Source organism: Pezoporus wallicus, unplaced genomic scaffold (assembly GCF_028554395.1).
Source record: "Pezoporus wallicus isolate ANWC-B61680 ecotype Strahan unplaced genomic scaffold, APGP_CSIRO_Pwel_v1 contig_6897, whole genome shotgun sequence".
NCBI lineage: Eukaryota > Metazoa > Chordata > Aves > Psittaciformes > Psittacidae > Pezoporus > Pezoporus wallicus.
Window position 1 is genome coordinate 2,062,126 of NW_026636510.1, and position 18,050 is coordinate 2,080,175.

Genomic DNA, 18,050 nt, shown 5'->3' on the forward strand with positions numbered 1-18,050 from the left:
GCCTGGCAGGGGAGGGGAGCCGCCATTTTTACTGACGGCTCAGGGGGCGGGTGTCCGCCATCTTCAGCGAGGGCAGCGGAGGAGCAGGGACAGGCGAAATGGAGGACCGGGAACTGGCCGCTGGTCCTCGGAGAGTAGCTGGACAAGCCACCCGCCGGGGCTCGCAGCAGCTCCGCGCACAGCTGTCTGGCTGCCCGGCGGGAGGCGCAGGAAGGCGTAACTGGTGTCGGCCCCGCCTCACGGGCACGGTGAACGCGGGCTGCCGGCCCCTCAGCGTTTGCACGGGGACCTAAGACAAAAAGACGGGAAGCATAATTTCGGACTCCTGCGTACTGTCAGCACCATGGTTTAATCAGAGTCGGCTAAAATGACAAACTAAGTACTTTCAAGAGTTAAAAAGCACCGATAATTTATACATGCGATACACAGAGCATAAGACAATGAGAACAACCACAATGACAATCACCAACACAATAAGCATTATAAAGAACACATTATTTGAGAATTACTAGCTTGCTGTATTTCAAGTATTTACAATAACGGCTGAGATTTAAATTGTGTTTTAAAGCCAACTGTTTCATATAAAAAAGTTTTCTTCATAAACACAGTCTGGGAAGCTGAAATACACATATAACCTGAAGGCTCCAAAGGGGAGGGGGAAGACAAAAAAAAAAAAAAAGACTCAGATACAAATTACTTGCAGATACAAAATACTTTCAAACCCACTCTTGTAATTTCGTATAGCTGCTAGGTAGAATGCTGCTCTTGGAGAAGATTAACTTTGTGGGTATCCATGTAACAAACAACTGGATTTGATATACTGAGTGTCCCAAAGAAAAAAAATATAATACTGGCATACTTTACTAATTCGTACAGCTAATTTCTCTCATCCAAGATTGTGATGAACTGCTGGAGCTACAGGGTTAAAACCAACAAGTCTCCAGCAGCGTCAGACCAGCTGCTTTCACGTGCTCTCTGTTCACCTCAGTGCAGCAATGTCAGAGTACTGACCTTCCACTGACGTGCATCACATAAATAAGCCAAACTCCTGTCTTCCCTTCAATGGCAACAACATACTGCTTCTGGCATGTACAGTCATTCTTTTTGGCCTTCCAACTTCTAGACAGACTCCACTCATTACTTACTTTTTCTATTACTTAATTATCTTTCTTGTTTTAGCATGCTGATCATGTGGAAGCAGATATCCTACCTGTGTTCCTACTGAGGTAAAATGAGTCAAGCTACTCCAGTACATTTCCATTTACTTTTTGGTAGGTATTAAAGAAAATACTAACATTAGTCCCTTATTTATAAAATCCAACCTAAGACAAAACTTGAATATATTTCCTAATTTGACACAGTGAGGTGCATTTTAATTAGGAATGATTTGGCTTCATAACAGGATGTTCTGTAATTCCCAGTTTAGAGATTAGCAGTAACACAACTCAAAGATAGACATGACATAGTTATTCAGCAGTCAGCAACAACTTTTCTCTATCATGGGGCACTCTGCTTCTATTAGAGGCCACCTTTATGTACAGAACACAATGCTGGTCTATACAAACACATGTGCTCACTTTTTTTTTTTTTACATGCCCTTCCTCCCCCCCCCCCCCGGTTTTTGCCATCCCCTGGAGTAGCTTTCTCTCCAGAGCTCAACTGTGGCATTGGGGGTTGGAACTAGATGATCTTAAGGTCCTTTCCAACCCAAGCCATTCTATGATTTCACTTGTGTGTTACCACTAAGGGCAAGGTTTTACAAGAACCTCCCCCAATTATACCCATATGAACAAAATTAACTTTCCATATAAAAAATAATTCTTATTAGTGCTTTGCTAGCTATATTATTGCAACCATTTTAAGCCAGCCAGGACGTGTTCAAAATAGGAAATTAGCAATTCTACCACAGACATTGCCATTCTCTGTACAATGGACTAATAAAATAGTCAGGACACCATCAGGTTGCCCTTTGCAACAACTACCTAGAAGATTTAGTAGTAAATCAGCATTTCAAAGTGATGAAAATGGACTTTCCTCCTGCAAAGAAATACATGCTAACTAGTTCATTGTAGGCTTTCCAGAAATACTTCCTCTAGAAATTAGAACTTCCACAAAGTGACTAGATTCAGCCAATTTTTATCCTTAGCTTTAAAATTCAAACACAACCTTGCATGCCTTGAAGCTCGTAACACCAAATCTTACAGAACAAGAAATGTTTTATACATTCATTAAATCTATACAAAGCTTATATTACACAATCTTACATTACAAATTTACAATCAGGGCAGGAAGAAATGTAAACTCCACCGCTAACTTCTGAGTAATTTCACCCTGGTAACTAGCACAATCAAATGACCTCACCCTTGCTTTTATCTGTCCAAGCATCCACTCAGAAATACAGCTACAGAATGAATTGTAAAGATTTGCTTCTAATGATTATAATGGCAGGACAGCACTATCTAATCTCAACAAATGTGTGAAAGCATTTGAAAGTGATTAAACTTAGTAAGTACTGCACCAGTGTTTTAAGCCAGTATATAGACGTTTAAAACCTACAGAATTAAAATAACGGTCCTCAAATTAGTAGCAGTGGCAAGCTAATTATACAGAATTATAATACAGACTAATAGAAGCTTGCTCTAAATGAGGTTGGTGATATACATCATTTCACTGTAGGAGCTAATTTAGTATTTTAAATAAGAAAATCACACTTTGTACATACTCAGCTGGATAACTTTGGAAATTCCCTTGCAATTACTCCTTAAAACATGACCCAATCTACACAAAAGCAATGTGTGCCTCCTTGGTGCATTAAAAGATAGGAACAAGGTAAATACAGGAGACAAAAATCACGCAGATAGGAGGTCTGTAGCAAGTGTGTCGAAGAGAAGGTTGCTGGATAGTTCCAATGACAGTAGTTGAAATTAAACACTGAACAAAGGAAGTGAATGATGGTATCGGATAGGTACCACAGGAGAAAAACAGGTCAATTTTCAAAGCTTAACACAAGTACATGGTGGGAAATGTAGGCCTGCATGTGAACTTCGAGAAGTCCATGCCTCGGAATTTTTGGAACACCCTTATCTTCGGCATGCTGGTGCAATTTGCTGAACGTCAGCACAATGACCTGCTGCTGCAGAAGGTAACACGAGCTGGACACGCAGCTGAGATCAGTATGGCGTTACTTAAGCATGGAAATGGATGTTGCCTCTGTGTTATTTTAAACTTGGGAAAGCTGATCTTCTACATTACAGGTGAAAGCATGGGATGACCATCAGAACTGCTATCACAACATGCACCTACTTCCACTGTCCCTACCCCCCAGAGTCTGATCCATCACACTGTGTGATTAATCCTACTGAAACCCCTACATAAAGAAATTCACAACACCAAGCTGTTCTGCATGCTTTCCTGACATAAAGATGAAAACATTAGAACTGCTGTTAAAATTGTATTTAATATAACATTTCAGTGACTAGAAATTAATCTCAGTTCTAAAAAACTGATTACAGGGAACGACAGCAATTACACTGTCTCATGTATCTGAAGATGACTTAAGAGATCTTTTTCATTTCCAAACCTCATTAAACAATCAGTACATTTATGGGGCAAATCTGCTGAATGCCTGAAATCCAAATGAGTTTTGAGGTCTTCAATCTGTCCTGTTGAATATTCACAGTATTGACACAAATAAATCCCTTCAGATAAATGAGTGCTTAAATGCTTGCAATATTCCAACATACCTGAAAAGCCCTTCCCACAGTCATCACAAACATGAGGAAATATTTTCGTGTGTTCAATAGCTACATGTCTATTGACATTGGTATGCAGCCTGCTCCTAAAGCCACACACTTGGCATACAAAAAAGTTCTTGCATTTGTCAAAACTGATTTTGTTTATGAGGCTGTACTGCCCACGCTCCTTGTTATTATAGCTGTCACTTAACTCTATCAGTCGACATGCATGTTCATTCACCACATGGCTATGCAGATCTTCCGGGTCATTTGTTTCATGCTCACAGAATTGACACAAATACTGCTCGTCACAGCTGTGCTCCTGGAAGTGCAGGTACAACTCACTGCTTGAGGAGAACTGCATGTCACACTGCTCACACCAATAAAGGTGATCACTGAAGTGAGTGTCTGCGATGTGCTGACTCAGATTCTCAAATATCACTGTTTTGTAATCACAATATTTACAGATGTATGGATCCTCCTCGTGGAGTTTTACATGTTCAATGAGCTGCACTTTGCTGGAGAAGCTTTCTTTACAAACTTTACAGACATGAGTGTCTGTACATGTCTTATGCTTTAGGATCATGTGCTGCTTTAAATCAGAGAAATACTTGCTATTAAACTCACAGAGCTCACATTTATATAAGCCACTGCTGTTGGCTCTCAGTAAAGGCCATTTCTGTTGAGCTGTGATATTCAAAGCCTGGTTCTTCTCAAATATTTTACAGGTTTCCAGAGGGATCTCCTCTAGGTCCTCAGCTTCTAGTTTTTCAGGTGACACAGTTTGTGTTTCTATATCATGAACTTCTACAGCATTCACTTCTGTTGTAGAAATTTCTACAGTTTGAATATCTAGAGGTTTCTCTTCATCTGTAGGGCTGTCACTGAATATAGGTGAATCACATAAGTCTCTGCACATTCCATTATTAGTACCTTTATCTGAAGGATGAAACAGATAATAAAAGCAAAAGGTTAAAACAACCCTGCAAGACACCTAAGTCCATATTTTTCAGTTAGTTGTAGCAGCTTACAAATGCAAGAAGCAGTTACTTTTCCTCAGCCCCCACAATGTTTTATGTTTAACAAGTAAATAATGGAAACAACAAATCCTTCACCTCTTCTGTCAAAGCAAAAACATCACAGTAAAAGCCAGCTGATGTGCTCTCCAGATTTCCAGCATCTAAGCTGCAAATACACATCAACCTTTACCTTTATCCTTCTTTTTAGGGTCTGTATAGTGGAACCCCACATTTGGGTGTGACCCACTCCACTGAGAAGTCCCAGCATGCACTGGACTTCCATCATCATCTGTGTCCACACTCTGCGCCGGACTGTGGAATCTACCTGCAAACATAAAAGAAGGGTCTTCTTGACATCATTTGCCCATACGAGCATCATCATGATTCTCTGATTTAACCACAGATCTCATTTGCTATTTATGCATTTTAGCTGCATAAGTTTGTATACAGATCACATCATAACCTACATTAAAGAAAGTAACAATAAAAACCTTAGAAATTATTTCCATATGTACATAACGCAGCAAAAAAAATTCAAAAGGTGGCAACTCTATCTTTAACATTTCAGCAAAAAATAGTAGATTATACTAGAAAAAACTGAAAATCCTTAAATGAAACTTCACATTTGAGACACAATTTAAAAAGCATATTCTTAAATATTTCTGGACATTTTAATGCTTTAAGACCTCTGGAGACTTGCTCACTAAATGATGAGACTAAAAATAAATATAATAAAAATTCATCCTCCCATTTGCTGTGCTAAACTTTACATCCACCAGTGGACATCTTATAAAAATGTATTTGGTTTTCTGTAAGTACAAGTACAGTTCAATGCAATGGGTGGTAAATTCCACCTGGACTCTCAAGGTTATTTTCATCAGCTTTACATTACCTAGCTAGTGGACATTTAGACAAAGTAGTCTAATCATCATTACTGATCTAACATTGAAGAATCTTTTTTTGTCATCACTGATTCGACTTTGAAAATTTTATTTCCATTAGAATGATTAAACAGACTTCCCCTAGTCTGAGGCATATCTCATCACAACGATGCTCAGAAGTCATCCACTATGTATTTTGTATTCTGTGAACTTCTAAAGAATAGGAGTGCGACTCACTTAGTAAAGAACTGTATAATAAAACCCCAAAACACGGTCTTACCTCTGTTTTCAGAAAACTTTATATCTGGCTGTTTTATAGAACAGACACTATAGCAGTGGTCAGAAAAAATGCCACTGTTGTCTATGTATTTGGTTGCACCCGAAGAATCTAAAACAAACAAAAGAAGGTTTTAATGCTAATGCATTGATGTAGCTACGTATGTATTGAATGTTCAGCACAATTCTCTTCATCAGCCACACATCTTCTACCAACTTGGGTAGAAGTCAATATATTTGGACCACAGCTTCTTGTCCCACCCTTTATGTTACTGATTCTCCAGGTATTAGCACACGTGGTCCGTTCTCATTAAATAAGTAGTCTGAAAAAATCCTACATAACTCAAGCTCTAGACTGACCTGAATATCGAGAAGGATGTAGAGTCTTCCTTTTCCTCTTTTTAGGATGTTCATTCATTTTGAATGGCCTAAATGGACTGTAAAGTGAAAATACTCAAGAGTTAGACTTGTATGTATTATCTTTCATGAAACAATAATTTTGAAAACCTGCATATTAAATACAAGAACTTTGTTCCTACCCCCCCCCCCCCCCCCCCCCCCCCCATCTTTTTAAAGTTAAGAATGAAACTACTTAAGTCTAATTTTGTATTTCTACCCTGAAACAAAAGAAGGTTCACCATAAAGCCAGACTGGTCGGGACTCTGGGCATTCAAGAACTCAGTGTAACTTATGAGGCAGTTCTCCAACACCTTGTTGCTTTTTGTCAGAGATCAGCTTATTCTGAGGCAGAGTCCTTCAGATAAAACTTTCATGTTGAAAACATCCAAAAAGTCATGCTCTCTTACCAAAATATCCTAGACTCTTCAGTAGCAGCATGCAGAACAGCCAAGTAGCTGATGGCTGTATAGCTTCCAAAAGTAGCAAAGAGATCAGCTTGAGAAGATTTTCATCTATGAAGTGACATTTTAAAACGCATTAAAACTTCAGCACAAGATAAATAAAAAACCACAATCAGACGCACAAGCATTACAAAGAATGAAGCTATGGAAATTGAAGCTAGAAAACAACATTAAAAGTTAGTATTAATTTTAGAGTATCAAAATAAGAAAGGTAGAGGAACTATTTATTTTACTTTGGTCCCAGCTTAGTCTGTTTTCGCTGCACTTGGCCGCTCCTGACAACAGAAAATACTTGGAGACAACACCAAATATACTTGAGCTATGTAGTTTTGTGTTTTGTATTTGGACCTATGACATTTAGGTCTAAATAATTTTGAAGAAAAGGCTCCAAACATGGAACCTGATGTGATTTGTACTAAAGCACCCAGGAGGGGCCTAGGATCTTCTGAAGCCAATGCCATCCACCCGGGGATGAAAGCAGGGAGAAACAACCCCTCATCAAGCAAATGCAATTCTCATGAGATACAGTAATTTGTCTGAATTCAAATTTTATTTTAAAGAGAGAATTACATGGAAAAAATAGTTTTGGGTGGTTTTTTTTTATGTTTTATTGCCGTCTGGAATCATCGAGTACCCGCAACACTTCTGAGTGCGAGGGAAGAACCTACAGCATACCGAGGCAGCATGTTTTATCCCAATTACCGCGGCTAATCTTCATCCCTGTTAACCTTTTACCCACGGATCGGGTAGAGGGACGGTAGCGCCTGTTGTTCTCCGGCGTTTTTTCCCGGTAAACCTTCCCGGCGGTTTGGCGCGGCTATGGCAAAGCCTCAGCAAGGCCCTAAACAGAGAGATCCCCGCTGCCCCCGCCGCGGCCTGCGCGGAGCCCGGAGCCGGAGGCCGCAGCGTGGAACCCCGGGCAGGAGCGTGGCATCACACCGCCCCGCCCCGCAGGCAGTGGCGGGGAAGCCGCAGGCAGAGGCGAGCCCTCGGGGAGAGAGAGAGGGCCCGGACCGGAGCCGCCACCGTGGGGCGCCGGGTGCAGACTCACACTTCAAATGGCGCCGGGGCGAGAGGTAAGATGGGGGCGGGCGCGAGGCGGTGGTCAGTGGCACGCAGGCCGCACCCGGCGCGGTAAAACGCTAGGGAGAGGCGGGCGTCGGCTTAGCCGCGGGGCGCCCCGGAGCGGCGGGCGACGCTGGTGGCCTCTCCCCTCTGGTCTCGCCGCCGGGACTCACCTTCCGCTCCGCGCCCAGCCACGGGGCCTCTGCCGCCTCCCGTGTGCCGCGGGGGAACGGGCGGGGCGCTGCGAGGCCGCGGCGGGAGGGCGCCGCCTGGCGGCTGCGCGGGCGCCTTCTGACCCCGGCCAGTCGCCGTCGCAGCCGGGGTGGGGGAGGCCTAAAAAGGTGTCGTTTAGTTACCCACGGTCGTGATTTTTGTATCGTTGCGGAAACTGACCCTTAAAGCTTAAAATCAACATGAAATAAGGTTTGGAGAATTGAAATAATCAATTTCCCTCATCTCAAGGTTTTCCAAAGTTATAATCACAAAAAACAAAAACAAAAAATTCCCCCTTTTTGCTCACTCTGCCTTCACTTTTTTAATGCCATAGGAAAGCGCAGTAACTTATACTTCTCCAACAAGCAGAACATTTCAAACAGCAGCTTATTATTTTGAAAAATAAGAAGTTTCTGTTTTGAAGAGCAAAGGGAGACCAGTACAGTCACTTAGTTTGAGGACTCAAAATAGATGATGGAATTTCACCAAGCGTTTCATTCATGGAGCTATTCTGCTCTGGCTTAGCCTGAAATTGCCTAATTTTAAGGTAAACCTTTCAATTAGCACAAAATCCACAACATGCCGTGTTTTTGCTCCACTGACCAGTAAAAGTAAAAATTACACCCTGCTTCTGGCCTCAGTTTTATTCACCAGTTGGAAGCTGAGATCAGACTTACGCTGTTTATAAAATCCTACCTCTAGGCTTTGTCCTTCCTGCACATTGGAAACATCTCTCTAGGGAGATGTGAAATAACTTCTTCCTGTGGTTATACATAAGTTTTGATGGCAAACAGCATGAATATGAGTAAAGGTGTCATTTTGAAGGCACTTAATTTCTGAGGGCTCAAGCAGTGTGAGTGTGGTGTATCCATTATCTCGTGAGCTGAATTAACAGACAAGATCCTGGCATCCCAGTTCATGTTGTTCTCTGCTATTTATTCCAGCCATAGAAGCTGAGGTTTTTCCAGGACACCTTGTGCTAAAGTTGTCATAAATTGGCTATAGCCACCCCAGTGGGTGGATGCCTACGTATTTCTCTCTCTGCTCACCATAATGTTTTTTGTGTAAATATTCTGAAAAACCCCACTTTCCCCAGTTCCCAACGGAGGGCAGTAATGAGAATTTAAAATCTGTAATTTGCCGAAGCAAAGGGGAAAAAAAAAACTGAAAACCCCACAAAACCAAAACGCTAAAAACCCAACTTTTCTTTGAATTCAGTCCTGCTCAGCGAGACAGACTTTGGCTAAGCACAGCTCAATACATCATCTATACCTTTTGATTGATTTCTTCTCCACACAAAGCAGCACAGCCCAACAGCACCTATGTCCCAATGAAAACCTAAGATGCCCATGTCATATTCACCTTATTTTTTAAATAAGTACCACAAATGATGCTCATTTCAATTAGCAGGGATTCATACTTTCTGAAATAAGGATGGAGTAAGTCCTTTCTTCAATGAAAGTAGTAATGTCAGCTCACAATAATAATCTTTGCTGAAGAATATTAGCGTTTAAAAGGACATGTGTGTGTGTGGGGGTTATCTGAGCTATCTTGTCTAGCATCAGTTTTCTTGCTCTTTTGCTACATAGGTTCAGATTTTGATTCAAGTTTTTCCAGTGCAGGTTGGAAACCAGATTGATTTCTGAGCATAAAGTCAGGAGGGCTTATTGAGATTCCGATGCTAAAGCAAACTGCCCATATTGCAAGTCCTTCTTGTTTCACTGCATAATTTTGCAAGTTTTCCACAATCTTTTTATGCTTTAGGGGCAAGACTCAGAACTACCCCAAATGGTAATGGCACTAAAGTCTAAAATTTGCATCTGAACAAAAATCCCCTTCTCCTGAACCATCCCATGTATTCAAAACAAGGTACTAACCGCTCATAACCATTTCAGAGTTACTAGGAAATTTAAAACTCACCTTTTGCTGTAATAGAAGTTTAATCTGACAGTTCAGGTTACTGAACTAGCTACTTCAAAAATCACCAGCCATTCTTTGATATGCTCTCTCCAGTCCAGAGCTCAGCTTGAGCTTCAAAATAAATGTAAGGATAATTATGTCCACCTTTTATTATGGAGTTTGATCCAGTGCAGATGGAGAATCTATTAGAACATAGCAGTTTTCAAAGCTAGGCAGCAGCGATTGGAAAGAGCTGACCAGCATACAAAGGTCAAAGGTTACTGGGGACAAAGATGTGTAAAAGTGACCTGATTAAAAGCACCAACACTTCCCTTGTCCCTCCAAAAAAGTGGAATTCTCAGCTAGAGAGCTCAAATCCCTCCCATGGTAACAGTTTGTTCGCAACTGAAGTCCAAAGCAGACCAACATGTCCACAGAGGCAATTCCACTGCAACTCCATGCTCTTACATGCACCAGTGACTTAATTTCCCAGAGTGGTTTTTTACTCTTTCAAAATTAGCACTGGATCCAAAAATACAGCCTAGTTTGTTGGTGGCGGGTTTTTTGTTTTTTTGTTTTTTTTTTGTATTTATTTTGGTGGGTTTTTTGGTATAGTTTCAGTAATGAAAGCATGAGGAATGTTTTTCAAAACCAGACTTATGTAGCACAGACTTCCTTCCAGCTGGAACACTTCAATAACATCTGCTCTCTTATGATAACTTTGACAACCCACATCTAAGTTACTCATTTTGAAGATCAACAAGTACAAAAACCAAATGCCACATGTATTTAGGACAGCCCATCTGTAAGTAACGCAAATTCCATGTTACCCCCCAGATTAACTGATGTACAGAATTTCTATGTCCTTTCTTCTAGCCTTTTTTGAAAGCAGAGCTGCAACACCAAATAACACCTTCAAGACTTGAGATTCCCTGAATTCTCACTTCAGAATTCACGTGTATCAACCACATTATTTTAATTTAGTTAGTGTATATACATTAACACTCGAAAGTGTGATAAAAAACGAAGTAGGTTTTTTTAATAAACAGCATGTGATACAGACCAAGAAGATAAATAAAAAGCAGACTTTTTACAGTTTTCCATGAACATGAACTACAGTAATTATCATAGGCCAAACTTTTGTTACTTGAGTAGCACAGCAGAAGGAGGAGAAAAAGGATTGTGGGTTTTTGTTTTTTGTAAGTACTGCAAGACTATTCTCAGTATGACAGCACATGCATCTTGCTGCATCTTAAATACTTTTTTTTGGCCCACCAAAAATGTCTTGCTTTCTAACTACTTTACCACAGGACCTTTATCACAGAATGACAAAAACATGGCAACACACACCCCCCCTCCCCACCCCCCAGTAGTGGTTATTTCAAAGATAGTTGTCTCATTTTAAAAGGTATTTAAAGCACTGGTGGGTGTTTGTACTCTGCTTTTGACACAGACATGTAACTGCTACCAGCTTCCACAAAGTTACATATAAGCATCAAGAGATTACACCCTCCTGGGCTCTATTCATCGAGAATGCCAACAGGATCCTGGACTGCCTTAGGAAGCGTATCGCCAGGCAGGTAGGTTAGCCTTCACCCTGCCCCTCTGCTAAGTGCTGGTGTGGCCACACCTGGGTTGCTGGGTCCAGTGCTGGGCTCTCCAGCATGAGCTAGACATGGATGTAAAGGAACAGCAAAAGGCTGTGAAGACAAGAGGTGAGGCTGACAGAGCTGGGACTGTTTAGCCTGAGCTTAGGAAAAGCTCAAAGGGTACCTTGTCAATATATATACTTGATGGAAAGCAGCAAAAAGACAGGCAGGACTTTTTCTCAGTGCTGTCCACTGAAAGGACATTGGGCAATGAAATAGAAGAAATTTTATATAAACATTAAGGAAAGCCTCTTTCTTGGACAGACTCTAAACCCAACTGGACAATGTCCTGGGCAACCTGCTCTTGGTGACCCGCTTCAAACTGGGTGGCTGGACTAGACGATCTCCAAAAGTCTCTGCCAACCTCAACAATTCTGTGTGATTCTAGAAATCCTTGCAGTTCAAATTTTCAAGCCTGAGAACCCAGACCTCAGCCTGCAGCTGTATACATTTTAAATCCTTATCAAAATCCACTTTTCTATTGGAGAAAGTATGTGGATATTGTTAGAACTTGCAGAGGTGCAAGGGGGCAACGGGAAGGGATGATACTCCCAAATCATGAGTTACAGATTTATCTTTACAAGAGAAGATGAAGAATTTGGACCACAGTGCCTGCAAGATAAGAGGAGGATTCATCTCCATCTTTTCCTTTTCTTTCTCCTGCCCCAAATGAAACCTTAAGACAACTTTGGACAGCCTAGGACAGTGGATAATTCAGGGAACAGAACACTATTACTGAAGCCTGGAAATAGTTGAAAAGTAGTTAAACCAAAGAAACAAAGCCGAATGAGGTTGCAGCCATGAATATCCTTGTTTTGGCTCTCAAGGATTAAATTACAACAGATAAGATTGTTAGGAGAAACAGCTTCTGCCCAAATTAGGCTTTCTTCAGCAATACAATTAAATCAAGTTTAACTGTGATTAATTTTATTACTAGAACAGATTCCTAACAAAATTTATGCAGTTACACTCAACTAAATGGTTCCTAAACCAATTTAATAGCTACTGAGGATCTGGCACCAGAATTTCAGAAAGAATCAAGATAGAATAGTGTATTTTTGGCCTTCCTTATGCTAAAGGAATATTGCATCACATACAGAAGTGACAGTAAGGACACTTAAACTTACGACACATTTATAAAAACCAACATGGACTAGCTTCAAAGTACAGGCAGACCATTGCTTCAGTTGATCTTATCTTACAAATATTTTATGTTGGTCTTAAAGGGATATGCTATGGGCATATCCCTTTTTAGGGAAGAAGGGTGTTGGAGAGGGAAGGGAAGAGACGGGGATGGAGGGATCCACCTCTGTTTTTCAGTCAGGAGTGCTAATACAGCAAGACCTTATCTTTTCAAGAGTCTATTCCATGAAGTTCAGAAGTCAAGAATACTGTACTGCCAATTAAGAACAACTATTTTTCCTGAGTGTGGGTTCTACAAGTCTTTATACTATGAAAGAGCAGGAAGAGGAAACATTTAAGCTAGCAAACAATAAAAATCCTGAAAGTCTCAGGAACAAAATAACTATAGACATCTCCAGTTATGAACTGGAGAGCTGAAAAGGCTAGTTAATAAAGACTATTTCAAAATAAAATTGTCAAGTGTTTAACTGGGGTGCTAGCAAACATTCCTCTCATTACAAGAACACTTCACACTGCATCATATGAATAAATAATCTGGAACTTTAATATACATATAGTCTAATTCTGATTTCATATGCGATTGGGAATCCAGAGTGATTCTGATGAAATCAGTGTTATATGAGCATAAAGTGAAATCAGAATTTCCTCAAAGACCAGAGCACCTATAGATTTGGCTAGTGTATACTGATAGAGAACTTTCAGTTTCCAGTTGGCTTCCCTTCATTAACACAGATGTAAAAAACCAAACCAACCCAAAACACCCACAAGCAACAGCAGGGGTGGTGAGCTACACATCATTCTGGACAGACAGAGCCCTACTGAAACTGAGACAACTTTCAGCATAAAAAAAAGATACAAATTCGTTATATGTATGCAATATGTAATGCAAAATTAAATAGGGATTCATCAATTTACAACATCCACAGTGTGTAGTATTTAAAAAGAAAAAGCAAAACAAATAAAAAAAAAAAAACAAACAACCAAAACCAAGTGTGGTTCTTCTTCCATTCAAGTAAAACTAAAATGAGGAAAAAAAAATAATTAAAAAAAAATCTTAGAAGCAGCAAGTTACTATTCTTTCTGTAATACCACACCATTTTCACTAACTTGAAGCATTTTCAAGATGTCAAAGACATCAACAAAACAGTAATTTCAAGTGGCTTTTCTGATACTTGTTTTTTGAATGGGTCCAGCCCAGGTCTGCAACCTGTACAGACATGCAAAAAAGGAGGAATTCACAATTATTCTGAAGTACAGATGTTGGAACATGCCAGTTATAAAAATGACAAAGCAAAGAAAATACCTTCAAACTGTCAACAGCCATGGGCTACTGACCACCTGAAGAGAATTTAATATTTTACATAAAAAAGAAAGCTGGAAAAAACCAAAAACATCCTTCCAAACCCACTAACAGCAGGGTCATCACATACAAAGTTCTCTACAAGCTTGGTAATCTCTTACCCTTAATATGCAGGCTTATATCTTCTCCACAAGATGCCAAACCACTAACAATTTTGGTTTTATTTAAATGCTTTTAATAAAAAAAAAATATACTGCAAATCCATTTTGCTTATTAAAAAACTACTAATGCACCCTTTTGGAACAGAAAAGTGTGCATGTATAAATCAGTACAGGTGCTTCTTCTGCTACTTTTAGGACAGCAAAGAACGTATTTTTAACAAAAAATTAATTATCAGCAGCCTGTTCTGTCATTAAATCAAATGTAGTTTCACAGCTGAAAAAGTTACTGGTTTTAAATTTGTTATTTCCCTAAATCACCATTTCTAATGCTTTGTAATAAAACACATGCCCAGTCTTGGGCTCCTTGCTGTTGTAGTCCTACTACAAAGTTCTGCAGAAGTAAGGTGTTCAGATTCAATTCAAGCTCAAAATTAAGCTTAGTGTTTTGTGCAACTGATTCCCAGAACAAAGGGAACATTTTTGAATCTCCATGAAGTGCGAATAGTTAAAAAGTAAGATCAAAATTCCAAGCCATCTCTGTAAAAAAACTAAAGCTCAGTCAAAGGTGTTTTTACAGTCTATAAGCAGATCTTATTTCTGATACTGAGAAAAGATGACATCCTCTTACTTATATCAATGTAAGTAAACAGTACCTCCACTAACTTAAGTTACATCAGCACAAGACTGGCACAACAGGATAAGGTAATTAGGGTTAAACACTTTGAAGCTAAAAGGATTTATTAATTTGTTTTGAAACACTGGCAGAACATTTTTCAAATGCCCTTTCTGATTATGGTAAGAACTGCTTAAAGCCCATGGGTTTCTACTTTTTTTTTTTTTTCCTTTAAAGTCTATATAATGACGGTATGATTTGGGATAATTAAAATCTTTCTTTTACTACTTGATGTTCAAAACTTACACAGCGTGTGCATGGCATTTAGTTGCAGTATGTTTTGGAAACGGAGCCTAATTCCTTATACCTTTCTGCTCATGCAAAAAGAACACTGTGCTTGAACTGAAAGACATCTATAGTTAATATTTACAGAAATAAATGGCTAGGAAGGAACAAAGTACAAAAGAAGTTGGGCTCATCCAATAAATTCATTCAGGCTGGAAAAAGCTGACCATCTCTTAGATAAATGAGGTAAAGCATTGTTTCAATACCAGATAAATAAGGATAATATAGCACCTAATGTGGCATTTGTGCAACAGTTTCACTCAGTTAAATTAAGAGTTATAGCTAACAGGGTTTCAGATTGTGAGCTAAATTTAAATTGAATCCAAGCCATATTTTAAGAGAGCTGAACCTTCAGAGTGTGTTGACTGCTAAGCAATACATACAAGGGTAATTTTGCTCTAGAAAGTAAGACCAAGGTCAGCAGGCATTAAAATATTCATATGAACAAAAAGGATGATGTAACAGTCAATAAAAAGAGTACTGGACTACTCCAAAATATTCAGGAGAACTAAGGAAATACAACTTCACATTCCCCGTACTATTCTTGGAACTTCTGTAGTTTTCACAAAAACAGGTTTCCCCCCCCCCAGCATCAAGTATCCGTGTGTGCAGTAATCAACTGCAGGATCTTGACTTTGAAAGTGTCTTGAAAGACCAAAGTCTTCGCTTTACAATCCCCGAAGTCTTTCATAATGTAACTGATTGCACATTTTTAATATATTACAATTTTCTAAATCAAGTCAACCACTCATTCCCTCATCAGTACAGCCTGCACAGTTTATTTATATACTTATATTCTAATCTAACACCAACTGTCAGCATATTTTATATCACATGGGGTATTGCACTTTCTGAGTGGTGCCCTGGTGCATGTTTGCCAGTGAACTAGCTGAACCCCCGAAAACCCCAGACCTTTGCAATTCACTCCAAGTGCTGCAAATCTAGCCAGTTAAAATATTAGGGTGAACATCACCCTCAGAACTGTGGGTTTCACTAATTAAAAAACCTGTTTAATAGAAACACTCCTACCTGAAGCTGTGCATAAGGGCAATCTGAAATCCTCAGTACTTCTGAACAGTTTCAAAAAGTGGTGCCAATTTAACTGATTGCACACATTGTATTGTGTTAGAGGACAACAACTACATTTACAAATATATATTACACACACACACAAAACAGACAAAGCTATAAAATGTTTGGTAACTCCACATGCTTTGAGCTAGCCAACGCATCTGCTGTATGTTGAACTGCTTATTACTGATCATATTGAAAAACCTAAATTTCTCTTTCTGATGTATCTGTTACTGATGTTATCTGGATTAAACAACCACTTCCAAAGGAAGAAGAAAGAGGAGAAATGGTGGACCCAAAGACTGAGGGCTTAAATGTACGTTCCTTGAATAGCCAGCATATCACTTCAGTAATGTGAAGAGTGATGCCCAAAAATTTTTGAAGAGACTTAGGCCAAGTTCACCTCTGGCATTAGTGGGTGCATGTCCCACTACTTTAATGGTACTTGTGTCCTCTTTCACCAGGGTTGAATTTGGTCCTAGGAGTATATCTGGTCACCTTCAGTGACATTAATGGAAACGGGAGCCTTGGACAGATAGAACTGGGCTGCAAAATTAAAAGAGTGAATATTGGACAAATCATGTAAATAAAGAATATATATTAATAATAGTTCCTGTTATATAAATAGCCTTTATAAAAAAATAATCTTTCAATAATTTTAATAACTCACCTTTCTTTAGGTTCTGGAAAACATGTATGAAAAAAATCTATTCAGTTCAAGTTAGATTAAACCAAACCTAAGATGAACAATACAACTCTCTGTTGCACTAAACCCAATTTGACCATTCAATTTCCAGGTTAGTCAGTTTTGGGGGATGACAGGGAGTTTCTTTGTGAAGGTATGAATTGCACCTCTAGAAATACTGAGCAGAAGAAACACCATACCAAGTGGGCCTACTTCCTACTGCTTTCAGAAACTGTGCATGTGACAGACCCAGAAATCAAAGGGTCATCCAAACCCCATAACTGTTAATGCCTCTGAGCACATTTAAAAGGCACTGTCCTCTCACTATTGTTTTTAGATCTTTGAGCTTAAGACTCCTTTCATTCAACCTATGCTGATTTTAAATATTTGCTATCACTTGAATTCTCTTTCCACTCGTCAATCCAGCATAGGCTCTACCAGTTGTACCAGATCTAAGGTAATATGTGATGGACTCTATGTTCATGCTAGAACTATTTTCTTTCTCCTTCTAATTTATCCTATCAAGTGAAAAAAGGAAACGTTCTTCCAAGTTCACCTTTTTGGGCTTAAGGCATAACATGAAGTCACACATCATACTAAAGCTTAATTTTTGAAGTGTACAATTTTAGTGCTATCTGAAACCCTGTTTTACATTATTTTTCAACAGTTGTCTGAGCAGTTCATCTCTTTTCTTGCCATAAATTCAGATGTTCTTCATGGTTTGTGCAATTCCTATGCAACCAGTCTTTGCTGCTAATGGGTATTAACAGTGCAGTACCCACAAAGTGGGCTATCAGTTCTTGTTTTCTTTGCTTTCATTTCAGTTCAAAGCATGCTGTTTTATTGTGTGAAAGATCCAGTCCATTTTTGTTGTCCAGCCACCATGGTGAGCATCATTCATTTGCTTCATGAAGTACTCCAGAGCTTCCTGCTCAGTTTTGTCCAATGCAAGGGTCTTTCGAATGTATGCAATATCATCAAAGGACTGCAGTTCTGGCATTCCTGAGCCAAGCATCATGGAGAAAAGATTTATGAAGAGATTGGCATGCTGCCGAATTGCTAGATAAGCCTTGTAACACATCTCCTGGAACCTGGAAGAGATAGGGGAAAAAAAGTCAGTGTATTTCCCTGTTAGA

General features: G+C 39.5%; 2 protein-coding genes across 16 annotated transcripts in view; both read right to left on the reverse strand.

The window, feature by feature from the left end:
- Window positions 1-3,438: 3,438 nt before the first annotated feature.
- Window positions 3,439-8,092, reverse strand: ZNF639 (zinc finger protein 639). 6 transcript variants are annotated; one of them, XM_057400473.1, is made up of 7 exons: window positions 7,822-7,981; window positions 6,717-6,821; window positions 6,549-6,627; window positions 6,271-6,338; window positions 5,915-6,022; window positions 4,944-5,078; window positions 3,439-4,673 (listed from the first exon to the last, which is right to left on the reverse strand). In XM_057400473.1, the coding sequence occupies exons 3-7, from the start codon at window positions 6,578-6,580 to the stop codon at window positions 3,526-3,528; spliced, it is 1,491 nt and encodes a 496-aa protein (XP_057256456.1). In that variant the 5' UTR covers window positions 6,581-6,627; window positions 6,717-6,821; window positions 7,822-7,981; the 3' UTR covers window positions 3,439-3,525. The 6 variants fall into 6 exon arrangements, with proteins under 6 accessions (XP_057256456.1, XP_057256455.1, XP_057256458.1 ...); XM_057400472.1 differs by lacking the exon at window positions 7,822-7,981 and adding an exon at window positions 7,473-7,549; XM_057400475.1 differs by lacking the exons at window positions 6,549-6,627; window positions 7,822-7,981 and adding an exon at window positions 8,009-8,092.
- An 8,163-nt stretch (window positions 8,093-16,255) lies between these two features.
- Window positions 16,256-18,050, reverse strand: part of PIK3CA (phosphatidylinositol-4,5-bisphosphate 3-kinase catalytic subunit alpha) — a 41,341-nt gene continuing 39,546 nt past the window's right edge. For all 10 annotated transcript variants that reach the window (XM_057400456.1, XM_057400455.1, XM_057400453.1 and 7 more), the window contains one exon: window positions 16,256-18,005. In XM_057400456.1, coding sequence (XP_057256439.1) covers window positions 17,735-18,005 — 271 coding nt within the window. In that variant the 3' untranslated portion in view covers window positions 16,256-17,734. The remainder of the gene's footprint in view (window positions 18,006-18,050) is intronic.